Below are 27,617 nucleotides of genomic sequence, written 5' to 3'. Positions count from 1 at the left end.
AGAAGACTCTCTTCCTCTGCCAGCAAATGACCCCCTCCTCCACCCCAACCCCCAGCTACAAGGGGAACTTGGCTGAGGGCCTTCTCCTTCTCCTCACAAACCCTTTCCTGGGTGGTTTCTACCTGGGAATTCCATTTGAAGAAGAAAGGCAAGGTCTTCCTGCTTCTTTTAAATAATGTGATTATCCTGCATCAGTGCTCAGGGACCACTCCTCCTGGCTTCAGGCAGCACTCAACCAAGAGCCTTCTTTGCAGTAGTAAATTAGCTGGAACCCAGGTTCTCTCCAGGATGTTGAAGGTGACAGGATATATCTGAAGGCCACATGATCAGCTCTGAGCTGGGGAGGGAGGGCTATGGTTTCCACCTCTGGGAGAGGGGAGGGAGAGGGAAGAGTCTTACACTGGCCTAGACAGAGTCTCCTCTTGCATTTCCTCTACAGAGCCAGGAACTCCCCCTCCCACTAGAGTGGTTTCTATCTGCGCCGCCCCCAACCCCACATACCCTCCACAAAAGGGAAAGCGGGGAACAGAACTATGAGAGAATCAGGTTAACACCCAGCTCCCTCTTCTCCATAAAGCCCTATGAGCTGCCCCTGTAGAAGTGGCCCTTGGGGTCCTTGCCTCTGACCTCGTCACCATGAATGTGGCTCAGGCCTGCCTGGGAACACACTCTCCTCCCTTGGAGACTCACGCCACCCGTCTTGCACATCTCGGTGGTCCCAGTGGGGCAGAGAGGGGGGAGGATGGGTGTTGGAGATGAGGGTGGAAGAGAACGGATGCGTCTGTGTACACTCCTCCTGGGCACCTGGGAAACGTCGGAGATGTGCGTGGCCTACTGATGGTGACTGTGGCTCAGCAGTTTCCATCAGATGCACTAACCTATGTGACACACAGAACAAATATGCAGAGAATTCACAACTTTATTGAAAATACAGAAAACGTGCCCTAAAACAGTGGGTCAATGACTCAGCATTTGTATTTAACACACTTGGCAGGCACTGTGTGCCTGATGGTGAGGTATCAGAACTTCATTCTGGCTCAAAGGCACTTTCACCAAAGCTGTCAGAGAGACCATTCAAGAGGAACCGGGGCTACAGAAAGGCCACTGGTGGTAGGGGACCAGGAAAGGCCCTGTGAGGGCGGCCGGAGTGAACGGAGGGTGGTGGAATCCAGGGCAGAGGAGGCAGAAACAAAGGGGGTAAGGTTAGCATGGGCAGCAAGAGCAGCATGGGGGGCATGGGCGGCATGGGGGCATGGGGGCCATGGGCGGCATGGGCAGCAAGAGCAGCATGGGGGGCATGGGCGGAATGGGGGGCATGGGCAGCATGGGGGGCATGGGCAGCATGGGCATCAGCTCCAGGGGCATCGGCTCCAGAAGGACCCAGTCCCAATTTGGCTCCTGAATGAGGATGGTGATGCAGGGTCCACCCCAGTTGCTGACCACAGGGTAGGCCGGGAGCTGAAGGGGTGCACCTCTGAACCTCAGTGCTCTCTGGCATTTCTTCCACATGGTCCTTCTATGCTTAAACCACACCTCCAATCAGAGAGAAAAACGGGCTGCGTTAGTACATGGAGCATTTAATGTCAGACAGGAAAAAACAGAGCGGGGAAATCTTGGTGACTTGAAGATGGGAAACTGCACCAGGAGAAGAAGCTATTTCCTTCTGGTTAAAAGTTTTTAGGACATTTACTTAAAGGCCCTGCCATCAGTCCCCCACCCCACCCCCAGCAAATGAGCACCGACGATGTGCCTGGCTCTGGACTGGCTTATGGCCTCGTCTGTCCCCCCACCTATTACTATTCCTGCCCCTAACCCCACTCACTAGGCAGGTGCGCCTTCGTGATGGGGGAAGTTGAGCACAGGATAAAGTGGGTGCCTTTTAAAATCATACTGAGAGGAACGGGACCCATTTTGAATGACCCATCTTTGGTGCACAGTAAATAATCAATAGGCGTGGGCTGGATTTGTAAATAAAAGCTGTCCTCGGGGACCGATGCGACGGTCATAGAGACAGAGCTGGTGTTGCCAGGGAGGTTTGGTCGTGGGGGCCCAGGCACTCTGTGGCTCGTCTGCTGACACCAGTGGAGCTGAAGCCCTGGACACCGCCTTAGTACTAGACTGCAGATCAGAGAGGTTTAGACTGCTGCTGCTGCTGCTGCTTAGTGGCTTCAGTCCTGTCCGACTCTGGGCGACCCCATGGACTGCAGCCTGCCAGCCTCCTCTGTCCATGGAACAAACTTCGCCCAAATTGACCGACATTCTTAAATCTTGGCCAGCCAAGAGATGGGGGCGGGGGGAGGAGGCAACCACTGTTGTCTTTCTCAGTTCTGCACTCTCCAGCCTGTCCCACCCTCCAAACCTGCCTGCGCTCAGGACCCAGTCAGCTCCCTCTGCTCTGGGTGTGGCTGCAAGGCCTTGGACCAGAGTCTCTGGTTCCCAGCATGGCCCTGCTCTCTAGGCGCTGCCACTCAACCAGCAGGGCCCCATCGTCCCCTCATGCTTAAGGCAAGAGGGTGCAACCTGCATATTAGGAAGATAATCGACAACCACCCGGGTCAGGATTCACAAAATGGCTCCTTCTGAAATATGAGCCAACTCTTAACAACTGAAAGAAAAACCTGTGCTGTGGGTGCCACTGCTCCCTCAGCATCCCACTTATTGGAATTACATCATATTTAATAGTTTTGCATGTTTTCACACCGCAAATTTTACATGAAACCAAGGGCCTCCTCTCTCTACCGCCTCATTTTTCCTCTCCCATCCTTAGTATCTGGGCTCTTCTGATGCATGAATATGTAGTCTTAAGGAGCCAGATTAATAGAGCTCCTTTTGAAGGGGGAGATAAGAGTGTACCAGGGATCAAATCTGCATAAAGATAAGCAAAATGCAAAACTGGCTAACTGAAGTTCTGGCGGCTACTACTTCCATATTCCCAGTACTGCTTTCATAGAGTAACTCTTGCTGAGTGTGAAAACAAGGGGAGATGTCTATTAAATATTTCTTTGGGAAATTCGTGCCATAGAATTTGGAAATAGGTGGGAACATTCTCTCTTTTCCCTTAGTTGTTTCCTGTGGGTCCTTTTCCCTTCAGAGCTCCACTAAGAGACCACTATGTAAACCCAGGAGAAGCATGTCACCAAAACTTCAGGTTTTCTTTCCCAGTGAGCTTGCTTTGCCTGCATGAAAGAGCAGAGGCCCGGGCCTCCCAAGCCCTGGCCAGACCTGACTGTGATCCTAGTCCCTGGCCTTAGGCTCCCAGCCTTGCTTTCCAGACCTCCCCACCCCAACCAGGTCTGCAGCCCGCATCCATCACCACCCTCACACAAGGGCTCTGCAGCAAAGTGAATAATAATACCTTCCTGATTTTTCTTCCTTCCTTCCTTAATTTTCTACTTTAAAAAAATATTCCCTTGATACAACTTACTCTGTTCTAAAAACAACTATTCAGTTTCTGTGCCTTGAGGTACCGAGTAGTCATTACCATCTAAGTAAATGGGCAAGTACTTCGAGTTAACACAAGGAAGCTACTGGCTTGGAGCCATGGACCGTGGGCCATCAGAGAGAGATTCTTCAAAACCAATCCCTGAAAATAGTACGAAAAGGGCAGAAAAAAATCCTTAGCCATTAGAAATTGCTCAAAATAATATTCACTGATACATCTGGCAGTTTCATAATGTTGCATATATGCAGTATCTCCAATAAATATATTGATAGTGTCCAATTTTCTCAAACTCACCTTTCTAGGTCAGTGGAAATTTATTCAACTTATTTTAATATATATATTTAGACAAATTCCTAAGGGTCGCACATCTTTCCTCCATCTCCATCATAATGCACAACCGACTATGTTAGCAAAGTTTTCAGACTGCACATCAAACAATTTCAGAAAATTAAAATTTACAGCTGAAACTCTACACTGCTCTGAGTGAGTGTGAGTATGTGTCTGCTCAGTTGTGTCCGCCTCTTTGCGACCCCAGAGAGCCTGCCAGGCTCCTCTGTCCATGGTATTTTCCAGGCAAGAATACTAAAGCAGGTTGCCATTTCCTTCTCCAGGAGGTCTTCCTAAAACAGGGATGGAACCCCCGTCTCTTGTGTCTCCTGCGTTGCTCTACCAAACACACAAGAACAACAGCAGGAGGATCAGGCACTTGGAATTGTAAATTATCCCCCTCCCCATCAGTCTCAGCTAAACTAAACGTACATTTGTTGCTCATATGTTGCGTCCTGAGGTGAATTATTCCCTTACCCAAATGCCTGAATACTTGAAAATTCACTCCTTGCAGAAAGAGCTGATGCCTGGCTTACGTATTTTAGATAATTTAGTATACTTGGACCCCCTTTGTGTGCTGAGTCACTCAGTCGTGTCCAACTCTTTGTGACCTCGTGGACTGTAGCCCACCAGGCTCCTCTGTCCATGGGGATTCTCCGGGCAAGAATACTGGAGTGAGTTGCCACTCAAGGGGTGGACCCCCTTATAACCCAGCTATTTGGTGCATTAATTTGAATAATTCCTAAGTCAGACTCAGTCCCAACATGAGTCCACAGAGAATTGCCCCTAAAGGATATCAGTGTTAGAAGGAGTTTACTTTACTGAAGTTCCCAAAGCCCCAGAAGTTCCAATCTTACTTCCCAAACATAGTGAAGGCTACAAAAACAAACCAACGTGAGAATGTCCAGGACAAGGTATCCAGTTCCTGAAGTGGGTTTTAGAAGAGCTGTTACGCCAAAGTGCTTTTTCCCAGTTTATTCACCTGCATTCTATCTTCAGTCACTCCCATGCGTCTTGCAAGGTCCTGTCTGAGGGGGAATAATTACAAACATTCAGCATTTGACATTATGCATGAAATGAAATGTATGTTGTACATTTCTCACTATTTAAAATATTTATTCAGAGTAGCCAAGATAACAGCATAGGAAAACTCTGAGCTCACTTCCTCCCTTGGGCACACCAAAATTACAACTATATACAGAGAAGCTCTTGATGAGAATGACCTGAAAGGTGAGCAGACAAGATCTTCCACAACTACAGCTATAAAGAAGGAAACACGATAAGATGGACAGGAAGGGTGGAGAAGGGGTATAGTCAAGACTCACACCCACAGGTCGGAAACCCATATGTGCAGTGCTTAGTCGCTCACCGGTGTCCCACTCTTTGCGATGCCATGGACTGTAGCCCACCAGGCTCCTCTGCCATGGGGATTCTCCAGGCAAGAAAACTGGAGTGGATTGCCAAGCCCTCTTCCAGGGGATCTTCCCAACCCAGGAGTCGAACCCAGGTCTCCCGCATTGCAGGGGGACTCTTAACCATCTGAGCCACCAGGCAACCCATATACAGGAAGATAATTATAATTGAAGAGATTTACCACAAGAAGCAAGGGGTCTGAGCACACTAGATTTCCTAGCCTGGGGTCCTGAGCCGGGAAGATAAGCTCTCGGAACATTTGGCTTTGAAGGCCAGCAGGGCTTCCTTTCAGGAGACCCGGGGGCTGTGAGAAATTGAGACTCCACTCGGAAAGGATGAACCCAAAATCTCACATGCTCCAGGACCCAGGGCAGAAGCAGTGATTTGAAAGGAGCCTCGGTCAGACCTGCCTGTGGATCCGGAGAATCTCCTGAAGAGGCAGGAAACAACTACCGCTCACCCTGGGGACAAAGACGCTGGCAGCAGCCAGTTTAAGGTGCTCGTTGGACCGTGAGGACTCTGCTGCTGGCAAGGGCCATTTTGAAATCTTCCCTCTAGACTATTAGTACTGTGACCCAGCCCTCCCACCAGTCTATTGGCACTAATCCCGACACACCCCAAACCAAGCAGCTAGCCAGGCAGGGACACAGCCTCACTCACCAACAAGTCAGTTGCCATAGGACCTCCTGAGTCCCCAGTCACCCAAGAACCAGACTTGCCCGCCAGAGGTCCCAGGACCCAGCCCCAAACACCAGTGGGGCCAGCAGCCTCTGCACTAGGCAACGCCTGGTAACCAACAGACCTGGGGTCCACCCATGGTAGTCAGCCCACCACAACAGAAGGGCTCATGCAGCCCATACAGAAAGCACCCCTGGAGCATATAGCTCTCTCTGACGACCGGAGGAAGTGACACAGTATATTTAATGTGATCAAAGGAAAAAATCTACAACAAAGAATACTCTACCTGGAAAAGCTATCATTCAGAGTTCAAGAAGAGATAAAGACTTTTAGAGACAAGCAAAAGCAAAGTGTTCGACACCACAAAACATGCTTTAAAAGAAATGTTAAAGGAACTTCTCTAAGCAAAAAAGAAAAAGGCTATTAATACAAATAAGAAAAGAGTAAAAAGTAAAGTTATAAGCTTTTACACAGCAAAGGAAGCCATAAAGAAAACGAAAGTCCATAGGGTTTACGAAATAGTAGAAAATATTTGTGAATGATGCAATCGACATGAGCTTAACTTTCAAACACTTCATACAACTCAATAACAGCAACAAAAAACAACCCAATCAAAAAATGAGAAGACTAAATAGACATTTCTCCAAAGAAGACATGTATGTGTGTGTGTGCACACATGTGCTCTACTGTGTCCAACTCATTGTGAATGTGTGGGACTGGAGCCTGTCAGGCTTCTCTGTCCATGGAATTTCCAAGCCAAGAATCCATGGGGTCACAAAGAGTTGGACACAACTGCGCGCGCGTGTGCCCGCACACACACACACACGCACACACACACACACACGCGTCTTCTTTGGAGAAATCTCTCCTTTGGTCTTCTGCCCATTTTTTGATTGGGTTGGGTTTTTGTTGTTGTTTTTATTAAGTTGTATGAGCTATTTCTGTATTTTGGAAATTAAGCCCGCCCAGACATTTCTTCAAAGAAGACATATAGATGGCCATCAGGCACGTGAAAAGATTCTCAACACTGCTCATCCCACATCTGGGCATATATCTAGAAAAGAGAAAAACTCTAATTAGAAAAGATACACACACACCGATGTTCATAGTGGCACTGTTGACAACAGCTAAAACATGGAAGCACCCTAAGTGTTCATCAACAGATGAATGGATAAAGATGTGGTATGTATATGCAATGGAATATTACTCAGCCATAAAAAGAATGAAATTCTGCCTTTTGTAACCATGTGGATGGACCTGGATAGTATTAGGCTAAGTGAATTAATTCCAACAAAGACAAACACCGTAAGATATCACTTACATGCAGAATTCAAAAAAAAACAGTACACATGAACTTTTTTACAAACAGAAACAGATTCACAGACGTAGAAAACATATTTCTGGTAACCGAGGAGGGGGAATGAATTGGGAGTATGAGATTAACAGATGCACACTACCATATATAAAATAGATAAACAACAAGGATTTACTGTATAGCACAGGGAAGGTTATTCACTATCTTATGATAAACTGTCAAGGAAAAGAATCTGAAAAAGAATACATATACACAACATGTATACGTAAGCATAACCAAAAACACTATCTATATAAACCTCATGGTAGCCACAAACCAAAAATCTATAATGGACACACATACAACAAAAGAGAAAGCAATCCAAACATAACACTAAAGAAAGCCATCAAATCACAAAGGAAGAGCGCAAAGAAGAAGAAAAGAACAAAAAGAAAAGAATTAACAAAATGGCAGTAAATATATACTTACCAATAATTACTTTAAATATAAATGGAATAAACGCTTCAATTAAAAGACACAGAGTGGCTGACTGGACACAGAAACAAAACCCACGTACATGCTGCCTACAGGAGTCTCCCTTCAGATCTAAAGACTCAGACAAAAAGAGAGAGGATGGAAAAAGGTATTCATGCAAATGTCAATCAAAAGAAAGCTGGGGTAGCAACACTTGTATCAGATAAACTTGTCTTTCAAACAGAGACCATAACAAGAGACAAAGAAAGACTACATAATGAACATGCAATCAGCTCAAGAAGATGTAACAACTGTAAATATATAGGCAGCCAACATAAGAGCACCTAAAATACATACAGTACATACAAACAAACATAAAGGAGAAACTGACAGTAAGCATCACATTCAGGACTTTGCCACCCCACTTACATCAACGGACAGATCATCCAACAGAAAATCCATAAGGAAACACTGACCTCAAGTGACATATTAGACTTAATGGACTCATAGAGCATCCCATCCAAAAGCAGCAGAATACACGTTCACATTTTAGGAATGTCGACATTTTAGGAATCAGTGAACTAAGGTGGACTGGAATGGGTGAATTTAGCTTGGATGGCCATTATATATACTACTGTGGGCAGGAATCCCTTAGAAGAAATGGAGTGGCCATCATAGTCAACAAAGGAGTCCAAAATGAAGTACTTGGATGCAATCTCAAAACCGACAGAATGATCTCTGTTCATTTCCAAGGCAAACCATTCACCATCACAGTAATCCAAGTCTACGCCCCGACCAGTAACGCTGAAGAAGCTGAAGTTGAACGGTTCTATGAAGACCTATAAGACCTTCTAGAACTAACACCCCCCAAAAGATGTCCTTTTCATTATAGGGGACTGCAATGCAAGAGTAGAAAGTCAAGAGATATCTGGAGTAACAGGCAAATTTGGCCTTGGAGTACAGAATGAAGCAGGGCAAAGACTAATAGAGTTTTGCCAAGAGAACGCACTGGTCATAGCAAACACCCTCTTCCAACAACACAAGAGAAGACTCTACACATGGACATCACCAGATGGTCAACACCGAAATCAGATTGGTTATATTCTTTGCAGCCAAAGATGGAGAAGCTCTATACAGTCCGCAAAAACAAGACCAGGAGCGGACTGTGGCTCAGATCATGAACTCCTTATTGCCAAATTCAGACTTAAATTGAAGAAAGTAGGGAAAACTACTACACCATTCAGATATGACCTAAATTAAATCCCTTAGGATTGTACAGTGGAAGTGACAAATAGATTGAAGGGATTAGGTCTGATAGACAGAGTACCTGATGAACTATGGACAGAGGTTCATGACATTGTACAAGAGGCAAGGATCAAGATCATCCCCAAGGAAAAGAAATGCAAAAAGGCAAAATGGCTGTCTGAGGAGGCCTTAGAAACAGCTATGAAGAGAAGAGAAGCGAAAGGCAAAAGAGAAAAGGAAAGATATACCCATTTGAATGCAGAGTTCCAGAGAATAGCAAGGAGAGATAAGAAAGACATCCTCAGCAATGAATGCAAAGAAATACAGGAAAACAGCAGAATGGGAAAGACTAGCAATCTCTTCAAGAAAATTAGAGCCCGGCGGCCTCTAGGTTGCGGCGGGGAGGGGCCGCGGCGGCGGGCGGAGCCCTCGGAGCCAGCCTCCAGGGCGCGGGTGTCCGCGCCGCCGCCTGGCCCGCCGCCTGGCCCGCCGCCCGGGTCGGGTGAGGTGGGGGCCGTGCACGGCTCTGGTCCCCCCCGGCCCGTCCCCCTCCGGACCGGGGCGTGCCGCCCGGTGGCTCTCCGTCCACTCCTCGCTCCTCACGCAGCCCCTCCGCACGACCCCGAGCGGAGGCGCCGAGAGAAAGTGAGGAAGAGCAGGCTGCGGGAGGGCCTGGATTTGCTAGTGGAACTAGGTTTTTCCCGAAAGAGGTGACAGAATAACTGAGAAGAATCTGCTGGACTGTGGAGTCCAGTCCTGAGCTCAGTAGGGAAATAGCAAGCTCATCTATAACCAGATCTACAGCATATACTTTTTTTAAGAATCAACATTGAGCAATTTTCTGAAAGTAAACCGTGAAAGCCCTCTTGGAGGCCGCACACCTGTCTGCGAACTTGAACCTGAGAAATGGACGTTTTTTCCATCAGGGTGATCTCCTTCTTCAGCTGAATCATCAGAAGTGGTGAGAAGAAGAGACCCCCTACCCAACCAAACTGCTTCAGACAAATTCAATCAGTCTATCAAGGAATGGAGCTGTGCAGCGTGGCCAGATCACCATCTGCCTGCACCACCACTGAGCTGTCTCTCTAGGACTGCCACCTACATGTAGGCTGCACCCAGTGCAGGGCATCTGGCTGAGGCAGGGGTTGGGAGTGAAATCCTGCTCCATTCACCAAGCCAAGTTTATTGGTGCCTGGCCAAATGATGTGGCTTCTTTTTCTGATTTGCAGCAGTGCACCCTGTACGGTCTAGTGGCATGTCTGACCATCCCCATCCCATACCCCAGTCCTATCTGAGATTCTCTTCCTTACCTCAGATGGATTCAAGATTTTCATGAACAAATTAGGTGTCTTGCAAAAGATGAAACGTTTGACCCCAATTGAAATTAATTTCATAGGTGAAGCTCAAAATATTACCATATGTAGGAATTATGTATATATTTATACATGTATGCATATACAGTTAAGTAGATACCATTGTCTATGTATCAGAAGTTAGCACAGTTTAAATGGGTAAATGTTTAAAATAAAACTATTTGGGGTATTTGAAAAAAAAAAAAAGAAAGAAAATTAGAGATACCAAGGGAACATTTCATGCAAAGATGGGCTCGATAAAGGACAGAAATGGTATGGACCTAACAGAAGCAGAAGATATTAAGAAGAGGTGGCAAGACTACACAGAAGAGCTATACAAAAAAGTTCTTCATGACCCAGATAACCACGATGGTGTGGATCACTCACCTACAGCCAGACATCCCGGAATTCGAAGTCAAATGGGCCTTAGGAAGCATCACTACAAACAAAGCTAGGGGAGGTGATGGAATTCCAGTTGAGCTATTTCAAATCTTAACAGATGATGCTGTGAAAGTGCTGCACTCAATATGCCAGTAAATTTGGAAAACTCAGCAGTGGCCACAGGACTGGAAAAGGTCAGTTTTCATTCCAATCCCAACGAAAGGGAATGACAAAGAATGCTCAAACTACCACACAATTGCACTCCCCTCTCACGCTAGGAAAGTAATACTCATAATTCTCCAAGCCAGGCTTCAACAGTACGTCAACAATGAACTTCCAGATGTTCAAGCTGGATTCAGAAAAGGCAGAGGAACCAGAGATCAAATAGCGAACATCCGTTGTATCATCGAAAAAGCAAGAGAGGTCCAGAAAAACATCTATTTCTGCTTTAATGACTATGCCAAAGCCTTTGACTGTGTGGACCACAGCAACTCTGGAAAATTCTTAAAAAGATGGGAATACCAGACCACCTGACCTGCTTCCTGAGAAATCTGTATGCACGTCAGGAAGCAACAGTTAGAACTGGACATGGAACAACAGACTGGTTCCAAATCGGGAAAGGAGTAAGTCAAGGCTGTTTACTGTCACCCTGCTTATTTAACTTATATGCAGAGTACATCATGAGAAACGCTGGGCTGGAGGAAGCACACGCTGGAATCAAGATTGCCAGGAGAAATATCAATAACCTCAGATATGCAGATGACACCACCTTTATGGCAGAAAGTGAAGAAGAAATAAAGAGCCTCCTGATGAAAGTGAAAGAGTAGAGTGAAAAAGTTGGCTTAAAGCTCAGCGTTCAGAAAACTGAGTTCATGGCATCTGGTCCCATCACTTCATGGCAAATAGATGGGGAAACAGTGGAAACGGTGGCAGACTTTATTTTTGGGGGCTCCAAAATCACTGCAGATGGTGACTGCAGCCATGAAATTAAAAGATGCTTGCTCCTTGGAAGAAAACTTATGACCAACCTAGACAGCATATTAAAAAGCAGAGACATTACTTTGCCAACAAAGGTCCGTCTAGTCAAAGCTATGGTTTTTCCAGTAGTCACGTATGGATGTGAGAGTTGGACTATAAAGAAAGCTGAGCGCTGAAGAATTGATGCTTTTGAACTGTGGTGCTGGAGAAGACTCTTGAGAGTCCCTTGGACTGCAAGGAGATCCAACCAGTCCATCCTAAAGGAAATCGGTCCTGAATGTTCATTGGAAGGACTGATGCTGAAGCTGAAACTCCAATACTTTGGCCACCTGATGGGAAGAACTGACTCATTGGAAAAGACCCTGTTGCTGGGAAAGATTGAAGGCAGGAGGAGAAGGGGATGAAAGAGGATGAAATGGGTGGATGGCATCGCTGACTCAATGGACATAAGTTTGAGTAAACTCCGGGCGTTGGCGCTGGACAGGGAGGCCTGGCATACTGCAGTCCACGGGATCACAAAGAGTCAGACACGACTGAGCAATTGAACTGAACTGAACTGAACGCGTTCTCAAGTGTACATGGAACATTCTCCACAAAACAAGTCTCAATAAATTTACGAAAATTTAAATGGTATCAAACATCTTTTCCAACTACAGTGCTGTGAGACTAGAAATCAACTACAAGGAAAAAAACTTCAAAAAAAACACAAACACATGGAGGCTAAACAAAATGCTACCGAACAATGAATAAGTCATCGAAGAAATCAAAGATGAAATAAAGAAAAAATCCAGCAACAAATGAAAATGAAAACACAATAATCCAAAGTCTATGGGATGCACTAAAAGCAGTTTTCAGAGGGAGGTTTGTAGTAATTCAAGCTTACTTCAGGAAATAAGAAAAATCTCACATAAGCAACCTAACCGCACACCTAAAGGAACTAGAAAAAGGAGAACCAGCAAAACCCAAAGTTAGTACAAGGGAGAAATCATAAAGATCAGAGAAGAAATAAATGAAATAGATTTTAAAATATATAAAATAGCAATGCAAATAAGAGTTGATTCTTTGAAAATGTAAATGAAATTAATAAATGTTTAGCCAGACTCATCAAGAAAAAAGAGGGTCCAAATCGATAAAATCAGAAATGAAAAAGAAGTTACAATCAACACCACAGAAATACAAAAGATCATAAGAGACTACTATGAACAATTATTTAGACATCAATAAAATGATAACCTAGAAGAAATTAACAGATTCCTAGATATGTACATTCTCCCAAGGCTGAAGCAAGAAGAAATAGAAAATTTGAACAGATCAATTACTAGTGATGAAACTGAATTGGAAAATTAAAAAGGATGTATTTATTTTACAGCAGCAGGAATATAGCCAATATCTTATAATAACTTCAAATGAAGGATAATCTATAAACATTTTCAGTCAGTATGTTGCACATCTGAAACTCATAGAATATTTGAAATCAACTACACCTCAATGAAACAGACATCAGTAATCACGAGAGCAATGCAAACCCAAACTACAATGAGATGTCACCTCACACAGGTCAGAATGGCTCTCAAGAAGAAGACTCCAAATACCACATGTTGGAGAGCACGCGGGGAAAGAGAGCGCTTGCGCACTGTTGGCGGGAGTGTAAACCGGTGCAGCCACCGCGGGGAACAGTATGAGGTTCTTCACAAAATTAAAACCAGAACCACCGCATGACCCAGAAATTTCAATCCTGCGCATATATCTGGAAACAAAACAAAACACTACCTCAGAAAGCTACACGCACCCATGTTCATGCAGCATTATTCACAACAGCCAAGATATGGAGGAAACGTAAGTGTCCATCATCATGCTGCTGCTGCTGCTGCTAAGTCGCTTCAGTCGTGTCTGACTCTGTGCGACCCCATAGACGGCAGCCCACCAGGCTCCGCCGTCCCTGGGAGTCTCCAGGCAAGAACACTGGAGTGGGTTGCCATTTCCTTCTCCAGTGCATGAAAGGGAAAAGTGAAAGTGAAGTCGCTCAGTCGTGTCCGACTCTTAGCGACCCCACAGCCGGCGGCAGCCCGCCAGGCTCCTCCATCCATGGGATTTTCCAGGCAAGAGTACTGGAGTGGGCTGCCATTGCCTTCGAAACGGATTAAGAAGATAAGGTATAGACATACAATAGAATACTACTCAACGTGACAAAGAATGAAATTTTGCCATCTGCAACAACATAGATGGACTGGGAGGGTATTATGCTTAATGAAATAAATAAGTAGGACAGAGAAAGGCAAATAGTGTATGATATCACTTATATGTGAAATCTAAAAATGAAAACAAACTATTGAATATAACAAAAAAGAAACAAGTCTCATAGATATAGAGAATAAACTAGTGGTTACCAGTGAGGAGAGACAGGAGAGAGGGACAAGATAGGGGTAGTGGATTAATAAGTACAAACCGCCATCTATAAAATAAATAAGCTACAAGGATATATGGCACAATCCAGGGAATATAGCCAATATTTCATAAGAACTATAGTGGAGTACAACCTTTAAAAATTGTGACCTCGCCTTCTCCCACAGAGTCCAGGAGTCTGTTCTTTATGTCTGTGTCTCTTTTGCTGTGTCAGAGAAATCGTGACATCTTTAATCTACCACAGATCCCAATATTCAATGTGTATAATCCTAATCATTGTAACATGTTTTTTTTTAAAGCAGAAAAAATTGGAAATAACCTGAACATCCATCACTGGAATTAAATAAGTTTAAATTATCTTAGTAAGTTAGTTTAAATTTATAAAATTAAATACTATGCACCCATTAAAAACAATGGGGATATTTTTAATAAAATATTATAAAAATATTACCATGAGATATTTTGAGTAAAAAAAGCACGGGTTAGTATGTGTGTAGTATGGTACCATCTGTGTGAAAGGAGGAAAATAAAATGCATTTGTATTTACTTGTATTTGCACGAAACAGCTATGGAATATGCATTCTTGTTGGGGGTGATATCACCACTGAAGGGGTAAAAATTGGTTCTTGTGTGGGAGGAATCTGAATATTTTTGTGTAAGGAGCACAGTTATATGTAGAGTACAAAAACAGATACACAGTATACCTGTGTATTCAAATTAAAGGAGGAGCCAATAATCAGGAAGAAATGTCTTCAAAGCCTCCTCAGGAGAGTGACGATGCAAAAAGGTTTGCGGGAAAAAAGGATGAGAGACATCCTTTTCTAGAAGGATGTAAAGAAATGAGTCCAGATGGCTGTCTGAGAGAGCAGAAATGAGTTACTGGGAAAAGGAAGGGACAAGAATAAGGATGTTCAGTGTGTTCTCGTTCATATTTTTAGTGTTGGAATCATGGGACAATAGCATCTATCTAACTTTAAAAAACTGTTGTGTGAAAATTGTATAAATCTTAATTATGCTGAATTGGGTAAAAAAAAGATACAAGCTTTTGGTTATAAGAAGAATAAGTACTAGTGATGTAGTATACACATGATGACTATAGTTAATACTCCCCTATGATGTATATGAAAATTAAGAGAATAAATCCTAAGAGTTCTCATTACAAGGAAGAAAATACTTTTTGATATCTATGTGAGATGATGAATGTTCACTACATTTATTGTGAACATGTAATCATTTCATGATGTGTATAAGTGAAAGCATTATGCTGTGTACCTTAAACCTGTACAGTGATATATGTCAATTTTATCCTAATATATCTGGAAGAAAAAAACTGAAAAAAAAAATAAAATAAAAAAAAAAACAGTAACTCTTTCATGAAATTGTAAGATATTAAATTACAAGATATAACATATAGTATAATGGTGCTAGATGCATATGACAACTATGTAATATAAATTATATCTGATTATAATGATCATAATCTGGTTACAATCATTGATTATATCTGGCTTTGTTATTTTCACATGCTATGTGAGTACCATATTTCTGAGAGTTTCTCTAAATTATCTCTTTTGTCTTTCCATTAATATCCACTACAATATTGTCACCTAAATCTTAAATAATTCTCAAATATGTCCTCTCCTCCATATCAGAGTTGCTGCTGCCTTTGTGTAGGCTATAATCTTCCAATGGTATTATAAAAATAAGCTCCTAATTCTATTTTGCAATTATCTAAACTTGATATAGAGTTTTATGTCTTCATATCTTTGCCCTAGAAGCATCTTTAGACATCATCATCAACTCTGTTGTATGGTTATATATTGATTCTGCCCAATATGTAGCAGTAAATATAAAAACAGAAATGATAGTTTAACTGGCTTGTATATAAAACTGTTCATTTTTTTAATGCAGAAATTTTCTTCACAAAGATAAATATATTATTGTGATATTCTGATACTATTGTTTTTATTAAAAAACACAATTCTAAATAAATACTTTGAAATCAAAAAAAAATGTGAATCACTATGTTGTACGCCTAAAACTTACGTAATATTGTATATCAACTATTCTTCAATTTTTTAAAAAAGGTAACTTTCAAGTCTCCACCAAAAGTCTATTAGAACTAATAAATGAATTCAGTAAAGTTTCAGGATTCAAGATTAATATATAGAAATGTGTTGCTTTTCTATACACTTAATAATAAGCTATCAGAGAAAGCAAGAAAACAATCCCATTTAAAATAGCATTAAAAAGAATAAAATACCGAAGAATAATCGTAACCAAGGAGGTTTGGTTTCACCAAAGGAAGCGCAATACACTTTCACCAAGTGAAAGACCTATACTCTGAAAACCATCAAACCCTGCTGAAGGCATTTAAAAATTATACCAAGAAATGCAAAGATAATCTATGTTCTTGGACTGGAAGAACTAATATCGCTAAAATGTCCATAAAACCCAAAGCAATCTACAGATTTAATGCAATTCCTATCAAAATACATGGCAGGGAAGGAAATCAAAAAAAAGAGGGGCTGTGTATATGTATAGCTCACTCATTTTGCTATACTGCAGAAACTAATACAACATTGTAAAGCAACTATACTCCAATGAAAATTAACTAAAAAACAAAAAGTACCTACAAAAAAGTGGAATATATGACATTGTTCACCCTACAATAAATTCACCCAAAAAAGAAATAATCCTGAAATTTATATGAAACCCTCATAAGACCCCCAAATGGCCAAAGTAATCTTGAGAAAAAAGAACAAAGCTGGAGGTCTCACACTCCCTGGCTTCAGACTATACCACAAAGCTATAGTCATCAATGCACTTCCCTGGCAGTCTAGTGGTTAAGACACCTGACACCGCCCTTTCACTACAGGGGGCTTGGGTTCCATCCCTGGACAGAGAAGATTCTGAATGCCATGGGGTGCGGCCAAAAAAAAAAAACAAAACAAAACACCTCAGTATGGTACTGGCATTAAAAACACATACACTAGAACAGACTAGAGAGTCCAGAAATAAACCCAAGTACTTACCGTCAATTACTCTATGACAAAGCAGGTAAGAACATACAATAGGGAAAAGAGTCACTTTAATAAGTGGTGCTAAGAATACTGGACAGCTGCGTGTAAAAGAAATTAGAACATTTTCTCACAGAACATTAAAAAATAAACTCAAAATGGATCAATGACCTAAAGGTAAGACCAGATACTATAAAACTCCTAGAGGAAAACATAGGCAGAACACTCTTTGACATAAATCACAGCGATAATTTTTGGGATCTGTCTCCTAAGGCAAAAGAAATAAAAGCAAAAACAAACAAATGAGACCTAATTAAACTTAAAGGCTTCTGCACAGCAAAGGAAACCATATACAAAGCAAAAGGACAACCTACTGGACGGGAGAAAATTTTTGCAAAGGATATTACTGACAAGGGGTTAATATCCAATATTTATAAAAACAGGTCGGGCTTCCCTCATAGCTCAGTTGGTAAAGAATCCACCTGCAATGCAGGAGACCCTGGTTCTATTCCTGGGTCGGGAAGATCTGCTGGAAAAGGGATAGGCTACCCACTTCAGTATTCTTAGGCTTCCCTTGTGTGGCTCAGCTGGTAAAGAATCTGCCTGCAATGCAGAAGACCTGGATTCGAGCCCTGGATTGGGAAGATCCCCTGGAGGAGGCAAAGGCTACCCACTCCAGTATTCTGGCCTGGAGAATTCCATGGACTGTAGAGTCCATGGGGTCACAGAGTCGGACACAACTGGGTGACTTTCACGCCACTTCATACAACTCAGTATCAAAAAACAAAGAACCTAATGCAAAAATGGGCAAAGACCTGAATAGACATTTTGCCAAAGAAGATACACAGATGGCCAACGGACATATGAAAAAAAAATGCTCAACACTGTTAATCGTCAGAGAAACGCAAATCAAAACCACAATGAGATCACCTCATACCTGTCAAATGGCTATCATCAAAAGGATAACAAATGTTGGCAAGGATGTGGAGAAAAGGGAATCCTACACTGTGGGAATGTAAACTGGTGCAGCCACTATGGAAAACAGTATGGAGGTTTCTCAGGAAAACTCAAATTAGAACTACCATACGATCCAGCGATTCCACTCTTGGGTAAATATCAAAGAAAACGAAAACAGTAATTCAAAATGATATCTGCACCTCAATGTTCATAGCAGCATTATTTACAACAGCCAAAAGATGAAAGCAACCTAAGTGCCCAGTAACAGATAAATGGATAAAGAAGATGTGATATATATATATATATATATATATATATATATATATATATACAATGGAATACTTCTGTCATAAAAATGAATGAAATTCTGCTATTTGTAACAATGTGGATGGACCTAGAGAGTACTATATTTAGTGAAATAAATCAGAGGCAGAAAGACAAACACTGTATGATTTCACTTACACGTGGAATCTAATAAGTGAAACAAATGAAAAAACGTAGCTAAACAGAGACAAAATTATAGATACAGAGGAAAAAAACAGGTGGTTGTCTGAAAGGAGGGGTGGGGGGAGGAGAGAAATAGGGGAAGCAGATTAAGAGGTAAAAACTTCCAGTTACAAAATCAATAACTGGTATGAAATGTATGGTGTGGGGAATATAGTCAATAATTATATAATATATTTTATGGTGACAGACTTATGGTGATCATTTTTAAATGTATAGAAATAATGGTACACCCATGGCGGATTCATCTCAATGTATGGCAAAACCAATACAATATTGTAAAGTAAAAAAATAGATAAATAAATAAATTTAGAAATAATGAATCACTAGGTTGCATAACAGGAACTAACATATTGTTGTAGGTCAGTTACACTTCAAAAGTAATCAAACTGAAAAAAAAGAGATTAGATTGGTGGTTACCAGAGGGAGTCAGGTGGGGGAACTGGGTGAAGGCAGTCAAAAGGTATAAATGAGATATAGGCAGTTCTGGACACCCAAATCAAGGGGCATCTTGAGTTTGACACTTGAGAAAGGGAGAAATTGGGCTGATTCTTAGAATTATCACACAGCAAAAGCCAACCGAACTTGGAGTAATCAAACTGAACAGAAAATACTGAGCCAAAGTTGATGCTATTTACCATCCTTTCTCATTAACTCATCTCCTACCACCATGGAGGTTTCCATGAAACGGTTTGCCTACAGCCTCTCCAATCAGTCCTCCTCTGTCTCTTGCAAGCTTCTGTCACTCTTTCAATATTCCCTAGCTCATTGAGTATTCCACCAGCCATTCAGTTGGGCAAATCAGAAATTCAGATATTTTTCTTAATCATTTCCCTTTACTCCTATGTCCAAATTACCATGAATCGCTATCAATTTTACCTGCTAAATACCTCTTTAATCTGTTCACTTCTATCCATTACCACACCATCACCTCTGGCCTTGCCTACTGAACAGCCTCCTAGGATCAAATCTCAGCCACATTCGAGCTGTGTGGATCTTGGGCAAGTCTCTTCACGTCTCTGGGCTTCAGTTTTTCTAACAGGTCAAGCAGGGATAAAAAAAACAATAGCTGCCACATTCACATAGGGTTGTGAAGATTCAATGACAATCTGTAGGAAACCCTTTAGGGCAAGTGCTTAACACAGTAAGTACAATGTAAATGATAGCTTTTAAAATCTTTTCTGCATTCAGACACTCAGCAATCCATTCATTCTCCACTCTGTGGCTTGCTTTAGGGACAATTCTACCTCCGGCACAAACTTTAAGGGTAACTAAAAATTCAGTAATTAAGACAAAGGATGTTCTAACGTAGTGTTTGGGCTTCCCGGGGGCTCAGCAGGTAAAGCTTCCTCTTGCAATGCCGGAGACCTGGGTTCGATCCCTGGGTTGGGAAGATCCCCTGGAGAAGCAAACTGCTATCCACTCCAGTATTCTGGCCCGGAGAATTCCATGGACTATACAGTCCGTGGGGTCTCAAAGAGTCTGACACGACTGAGCGACTTTCACTTTCACATTCAATGTAGTATTTACATTAACGCAAATATAATCCATGAATAACTGATGACCAATAGTTTAAATCAAAGTAGAATCCAACCGCGCACGTGCTCCACCATACCTCCAGCGACTCATTTGTTAACTATGGGCCGACAGTTTCCCGACATGACTTATTCAAACTCCCCACCTTAATACTGACTCGATTCCCACCGGGCAGAGCCCCCGCCCCAGGCCCTGGGGTTTTCAACTCCAGAGCTGAGGACAGGGACCCGCTCGCCTCAGCCCGCGCCCCCGGAGCCGCCCGCTTACCGCATGGCCACGCTGAGATACGGAGTGTCTTGGAAAGTTCTCTCCAGCTCCCGCATCTGCTCCAGCGTGAAGGTGGGCCGGGAGACTCGGTGGCGCCTGCCTGCCCCCCTCCAAACCTCGATGGCGGCTCCCCGGCGCTGCTCCTCCCCGCCCTTCTCTCCGCCCTCGCCGCCGCCCGCGCCCGCCTCAGCGTCTATCTCAGCCTTGGCGTAGCGGCTTCCCCCGTCTGGGGGGCCCGCATCTCCCGCGGCCACATTGCCGCCTTCCTTTTCTTCTCCTTCTTCGTATCCCGCCTCTTTCCCCTCCGCGGCTGCTCCCTGCTCAGGTTTGGACTGAGCCTTCGGCTCCTCTCCCTCTTCTCCAGGAAGCGAGATCTTCGCGGGCTCAGCCTCTGCAAGAGAAGAAACCCGAAGACAAAGGTCAGGCCGTCGAGCGAGCCCGCTGAGGAAGAGGAGGGAACCCGCCGCGTCTGAGGAGGAATCCTCCTGCTCGCCCCTCCCTAGGGAAATTCGTTTCCCGGTATCCTCTGAACCGAGTGCCCAGCCTGCCACTGACCGTGCACTTCTTCCCAATTGTCCTTGACCCGCAGCCTGAGGAAGCCCGCAACGACCGCGTCGGTGTCGCTATGGGCACTGTGGCCACGCTGCGGCTGAGGCTTCATGTTCCGACCGCTGTCCAGGAGGCTGTGCCTTCAGCGGAGGCTGTCCTGGGTCTCCCGAGATCCCGGCTCTAGACTCAGGGCTAGAAGCGGCGGCCCGCGATTCGGCACCGTTAGGGCTACACTGGCGTCGGGTCAGGACTAGAGTCCGGATAGACGCCCTCCGGGGGTTTATCGTCGGCTGCTGGGGGTTGGGTCGGCTGCAGTGCGCATGCGGCAGGAGCTTGGCGGTCCTGGCGGCGGGGGGAGGGAGGGGGGAGGAGGTATGGGGGGCAATTCTAGGTGCGCACCACAGGGGGCGCTGGTAGGGAGCATGAGTGAGAGCAGAACTCAGGCCCCCAAGTTGCAACTTAGCTGACCAAGTACTGCGCACTTGGTCCGGCGTCTTCCCAGACCAAGGGCCTGTGCCTGATTTGTGGATGGGAAGAACGGGCCCTCACCCTCGCTCCGTAGACCTTGGAGAAACGTTTGGGGACTAGCTCCTGGCTCAGCCCGCCATATCCAGCAGCCAGTACTAAGCAAGGAGAAGCAATCAAACTAATATGTTCACCCCGTGGTGTCGCCGGGGATTGGTTCTGGGACCCGCCGAGGATACCAAAATCTGCGGATGCTCGAGTCCCATAGCGGGCCCTCCGCATCTGCAGATGTGAAACCCACGGATATGGAGGGCCGTCTGTGTGTCTACAGAAAAAAACCCGTGTATAAGTGGACCAGCTAGGCCTTTGCTTGCTCTGAGTTTTTGCAGTGAGGCTGAAGTCCGAGTCTGCCATACTCCAGCGGTCTCCAGGAGCAGGAGTTCAGGGCTGGGTTTTCTGAGCAGGTGGGGTGCTCAGATGCGCTATGAAAACAAAACAAAACCCCAGCCCACTCCCTTAAGAAAGGCCCTTAGCCTATTTTAGTAACGAATCCACATCAAATATCAAGTGTGGAAACCTGCACAGTGTTTAGAACACTCAAGGGGTACAGAGAGCACCCCTTCCTTTTGTTTTTGCCTTTGTTGCAACTATGGATTGTGCTACATCTTTATAAACAGCCCCTATTGCTTCTGGCTGTAAATCCTCTAGAGGTATACATGTACCCTGGGGTGGACTCCTGTGGACGTGGCTAAATTACCTGCTTTCTTGCAGCTGCCTCCCCCACCCCCTTATCTCGCCTCATCATGTTTTCTAGAAACCTTCCTGAGCCCTTTCTGAGGAATAAATAAATTTTATTCATTGTCAAATAAAAGAGAGCCAGGCTAGATTGCAGGCTCTATGATTTTTCCTTGAAGAAGTGTTTTATGGATGCCCCAAGGCTTGTTAATATCCTAAATACTGAAAATAACTTCTAACAATGGGCCCTATACTTGACCATGTACTTATCTTGTGTTATCTTACACAACTGTTTTTGTCAACCCCATTTGAGATCAGAAACCAAATCATTTTTGTGGGCTCCTGAATGTATCATGGGACCAGGTCATCTCACCTACAGTGCCTAACGCATAATACCTTTTGCTTCATGTTTCTGGAGAGTGGCTAAGAAATTAACTAAAAAAGGGGTTGGTGACCAATTCTTTTTCAAAAAGATGGTAAGAGATGGCAATCTGATACCTCTTCCTGATTTTAACCAAGACGTTTCCTCCTCATGTTGGCCCTGGTTGAGTTCAGCAAGCCTCTGCCTCTCTTGGCTGGATATCCTATGCACAATTTTGTCTTAATATTAGTTATCTCATGAGAGACCTATTAGAGTTTTCATCATGATTTGCATTAGACTAGCTAAGAATTCTATGAGAGCTCAGGAAGTGTGTCCCTTTACAGCTCAGATTTCCACAGTGAATTTGTGTTTTCCCAACTGTAGTAACCCATGTGACCCTTGACAAACGTTGCCTTACTTTGGCATCAGTCATGATAGTGTTTTTCTTTAAATTTTACTTAACTTCACACTTTTAAAACCTTAAATACTGAATGGAGCCTCAAGTAATAACCACGAATCATGGTTTGATGTATTAGATTGATGGGAGTGAAGGGCCCTGGAGCCAGATTGTTGGCCTATAAATCCTGGCTGTGCTAACCACTTGCTAGCTAGCTAAATTGTTAGGTTACTCATTCTCACTTAATCTTGGTCTCTACATCTGTGAAACGAGGATAGCAATAGTAACTACCTCACCAGGTTATTGTGAGAATTAACTGAGGTGATAAAAACAAAGTGCTACCAATAGCCATCCTATGCTGCCTTACATTTCTTTTTTTTTTTTTAATATTTATTTATTATTTATTTTGGCTGCACCAGGTCTTAGTTGCAGCACATAGGATCTTCAGTCTTCACTGCAGCATGTAAACCCTTAGTTGCAGTATGCAAGATCTTTAGTTGCAGCATATGGGATCTAGTTCCCTGACCAGGGATTGAACCCGGGCCCCCTACATAGGGAACACGAAGTCTTAGCCACTGGACCACCAGGGAAGTCCCTGTCTTACACTTCTGACTTTAGTCAATTGTATGGTTTATTTATTTATTCACAAAGGTCCATGAGAGAAGAGAGATGATGGTTATTCTCTGGCAGTTGGCAATGAGGACAGAGAGTTTTCTTGAGAACGTGTCGCTGCCATGTTTTTTGTCCCTATGTATGCTTCAGTCAGTAATCCTTTGTTGGCTGCTGTGTTTACAAGGCCCTACCTCAGGCAGTGTGGAGAATGTCATGATTCCAGACACAGCTATTGTGCCATGGGTTCTCACAGTCTGGAGAGAGAGAGATCAGTCCATGTGAGAGAAAGAAGCTGAAAATTCTGGAGACAGAGTGTCCAGCCCTACCATCACTAACTTGCTGTGTGGCTAGAGGTAAATTAACTGACCTCTCTGTGCCTCAGATACCACCTTTGTAGGGGGAGGATCATGATGGTAGCTGCTGGACAGTGTTGTGACATTTACATGAAGGAATACAAGAAAGGTCCATGGTGAGGGCTCAGATAACTTCCGCTGATGCTGAGTTAAGGGGTCGGGACTGACTGGGGGCCTGCACCACGACTGAAGATGCTGGACATGGAGTATCACCCCTGCTCCTGAATGGATATGAGAGTTGGTAAGGATGCCACATGGCCATGCTTGTTCATGCTGGTGACACCGTATGGGAGCTCACTGTGCACCCGGGCCTGACTAATCGATCTTATTGGCCCGAGGAGGGGGCCATCATTCTCTTTAGTTCCTAACCAAGGTAATGGAGGCTCTGAGAGGTTCAGTGACTTTCCCAGGGTTACACAGCCCAAAGGTAGGGCCAAGATTCACACCTTTGAAAAGACTATTCTTAGCAGCCCGTGGTAGAAGCGGGTTTGGTGTTTGTGGGAAGGGTGTTGTTTGTACCCCACGGGATGGATCAGATACTGGCAGATGCTGAGCAGGTTGTGCTGAGAATCCCAGGGAAAACAGATAGCATGAAAAATAAAATAAAATAATAAAACAGGGAGCTTGATGTTGTAAATCAACTACACTTAAAAAAAAAAAAAAGGTAGCACGAGCAGCCCCAGGAGGCATGAGTGCAAGCTTGTCTCAGGGAACCCCAACACAGCCAGATGTGGCCAGGTGAGTACAGATAAAGGGTGACTTTTTTTTTAAATTGGCTGTGCTGGGTCTTCAGTGCTGCACGGGCTTTTCTCTAGTTACAGTGCATGGACTTCTCATTGTGGTGGCTTCTCTTGTTGGGGAGCACGGGCTCTAGGGCGAACAGGCTTCAGCAGGTGTGGCACGTAGGGTTCAGTAGCTGCAGCTCCCGGGTTCTAGAGCACAAGCTCAATATTTGTGGCGCACGGGTTTAGTTGCTCCGAAGCATGTGGGATCTTCCTAGACCAGGGATTGAACCCATGTCTCCTGCATCGGCAGGCGGATTCTTTACACTGAGCCACCAGGGAAGACCGAAAGTGTGGCTTTGAGAGGGAGTCGGAAGGAGAGCCTGAAGGTAACACTACCGTGGGTGAGAAATAAAGTTTAAAAGGTAGATTGAGGTCAGAATTATGAAAGGAGTCAGAATGCCAGCATCTGGACACGGATCACTGTAGTGGTTTTGGTCAGGGGCAGTGATAATGAAATCAGGGTCTTAGGATGTGGAGGAGAGGGGGAGAGTCTCTAACTTGGCTCCCAGCTCAGCTCACTGCATTTATTGCGCTCAGCCACAAGGATGGACACAGCTTCCTGACTTGGAGGCCATGGTTGGCCACCAGGGAAATCATGGGCCTTCTTGAACTTGAATGTAAATTGTTTAATGATATATTTTTCCTTTTTAAAAGATTTTTTAAAGTAAAATTTTCTGGCGTACGTATTTTTTTTAATATGTATTTATTTAGTTTTATTTGGCTGTGCCAGGTCTTAGTTGCAGCACACGGGATTTTTAGTTGCAGCACGTGAACTCTTAGTTGCAGTATGTGGGATCTAGTTCCCTGACCAGGGATCGAACCCAGAGCCCCCTGCATTGGGCACATGAATTCTTAGCCACTGGACCACCAGGGAAGTCCCTGAACTTGAATGTAAATTTTAAGAGTGTGTGCACCTTTCATCAGATAAGTAAGGGGGTGCATGATGACACTAACTATCCCCTCCCCAAACACAGACCAGAGTTTTGAGTAAAGATGCCAGGCTTTAGAGTTGGAACACTTGAATCTGGTTTCAGCACACAGCATTGTTCTTTAGTTGCCTTCACACAACCAGAACTTTGGCCCCAAGTTCTTGTCACATGACACTGAGCACGCCTTGTATCTCTCTGAGAGTCGTGTAAAATAGGGTGACTATTGTTATGACTACTACTAACTAAAATAAAAATCAATCACCTTACAGAATGCTTTTTCTTTTAATTTTTTAGTTTCTCTCTGTCTGTATTTCACTTAGCATAATGTCCTCTAGATTCATCCATGTTGTGGCAAATGGCAAGATTTCCATCTCTCTCATGACTGAATAATACCCCACTGTATATGTATACCACATCTTTATCCACTCAACCATCAATGCATGCTTAGGTTGTTTGTATGTCTTGCTATTTTCAGAATTCTTGTGATGCGAGATGAAGTATGGAAAGATACTTTATTAATTTTAACTGACTAAAAATGTAAAGAGTGATTTCTATTACTGTCGTTTGTCTTAAGCAATTTGACTTTTTATTTTTTTAAATAACTTTTATCATGAAATTTTCAAACATACACAAAGGTAGAAAGAATACAGTAATTCAATAATGAACCCTCATAGAAATCATCGTCCAGATTCAATATTTATCAGGATTTTGCTAAACGTGCTTCATCTATCCTGTTTTTTCTTCCCTCTTCTTTGTTCCCTCCCTTCTTCTTTCTGTCCTTTTCTCCTCCTCCCCTCCCCACTCACTCTCCTCTTCTGGCGGTGCTAATTTGAGAGGAACTCAAGACATGTATTTTCATCCTTATATCTTTATGTGTACTTTCTTTAAAAATACAGGCTTTTTCCTACATAACCACAGAGCCATCCGGGCACCTCAATGGTACTAATAATCTCTTGGTGTCATCACCCAGTCGCTTGTATTCAGAATTACCTGATTGCCTCAAAAGTGACTTTTTATGGTTGGTTTTTAAAAAGATATTATTTTTTTTTTTTTACTTTGCTGGGTCTTAGTTGCCGCACGTGGGATCTAGTTCCCTGACCAGGGATAGAACTCAGGCTTCTGCATTGGGAACACAAAGCCAGGGAAGCCCCTATGGTTGGTTTTTATAGGATATAAGTTTTTCTGTATCTACACTGATACAGTAAGAGGAAAACTCCAGGGGAGGGGGTTTTTGTATATCTAATTCCTGCCTTAGAAAGGGGAAGAAGAAATAAAGACAGACTTGGATATCTACTACTACTGGTGGTTTTATGCGGCAATAAAAGTGATTCTGTTTTTGCATTCACTGCCCTATCTCAGGACACCATGGGCCCTTCGGGTTTGTTCCGAGTCACTGTGGCCGAGTCATCCCAGTCCAGACGGTGGGATAGAGCATCTCTTTGCTCTAACCAGGCCTTAAGCGTAAAATTTCATGATTTTTCTTTAAATTCTGCCTGACCTATTAGGCCATTATGACAAGCAAGCTTGATGAAGCAGGAACCAGGCACCTCACTAAGGATATATTACCCTAAGACAGCCTGGGCTCAAGCCTCAAAGGATTGCTCTCTACAGCCGCATTCTCTGCGAGCATCCTTCAGGGGGAAACCTCAAATGACATTTTTGGTCCTTGCCAGGAGTAGGAAAAACTATTTGCTTTTAGTCTACTCGATGGAAAGAAATGCAATTTGCCAATCCCATTGACTTTCAGATGTTTCAGGTTCTAGGTCAATCTCTATCTCTTGGAAGAAGCCTTCCCAGCTCACAGTACTCTTGTCTTCTGAGCTTTTACTGCTCTTAAAATGGGACCAATTCATCGGATCCCAATCACACATTACTTCCAGTGCAAGTCACTGTTAAATATATGGAAGTAAGATGGTGGGACACATGTACACCAATGGCTGATTCATGTCGATGTATGGCAAAAACCACCACAATATTGTAAAGTAATTAGCCTCCAATTAAAATAAAAAAATTATATATATATATATATGTATATATATGAAAGGATGACCAGTGTGTGTGTGTGTATATGTGTGTACATGGGTGAATGTGGTATGTGTGCAGGTATATGTGTATTTTGTGATTTCTCAATTAGATGGTAAACTCCTTACACTTTACACA

At 43.6% G+C, this 27,617-nt stretch overlaps 1 protein-coding gene across 1 annotated transcript; it reads right to left on the bottom strand.

Annotated features, from left to right (window-relative positions):
* Positions 1-901: 901 nt before the first annotated feature.
* Positions 902-21,138, bottom strand: LOC145535919 (uncharacterized). The gene is made up of 4 exons (XM_081564260.1): positions 20,827-21,138; positions 20,272-20,662; positions 4,752-4,797; positions 902-1,533 (listed from the first exon to the last, which is right to left on the bottom strand). Exons 1-4 carry the CDS (start codon positions 20,930-20,932, stop codon positions 1,204-1,206), a joined length of 873 nt encoding a protein of 290 aa, XP_081420386.1. The 5' UTR covers positions 20,933-21,138; the 3' UTR covers positions 902-1,203.
* Positions 21,139-27,617: the final 6,479 nt, after the last annotated feature.

This window comes from Giraffa tippelskirchi, chromosome X, assembly GCF_054371585.1.
Source record: "Giraffa tippelskirchi isolate mGirTip1 chromosome X, T2T-mGirTip1v1.2.pri, whole genome shotgun sequence".
In the NCBI taxonomy this organism is placed as follows: Eukaryota; Metazoa; Chordata; class Mammalia; order Artiodactyla; family Giraffidae; genus Giraffa; species Giraffa tippelskirchi.
The sequence above is the reverse complement of the archived record's forward strand: the minus strand, read 5'-3'. Positions and strand labels throughout refer to the sequence as shown.

Excerpts from the sequence above, each read along its gene's own strand:
- LOC145535919 (XM_081564260.1), bottom strand. The coding sequence starts at position 20,932 with ATGAAGCCTCAGCCGCAGCGTGGCCACAGTGCCCATAGCGACACCGAC. Across the intron at positions 20,663-20,826 it reads CAATTGGGAAGAAGTGCACG|AGGCTGAGCCCGCGAAGATC; the intron begins GTCAGTGGCAGG and ends CTTCTCTTGCAG. Across the intron at positions 1,534-4,751 it reads TGACTGAAGATAGAATGCAG|GTGTGGTTTAAGCATAGAAG; the intron begins GTGAATAAACTG and ends CTCTGATTGGAG.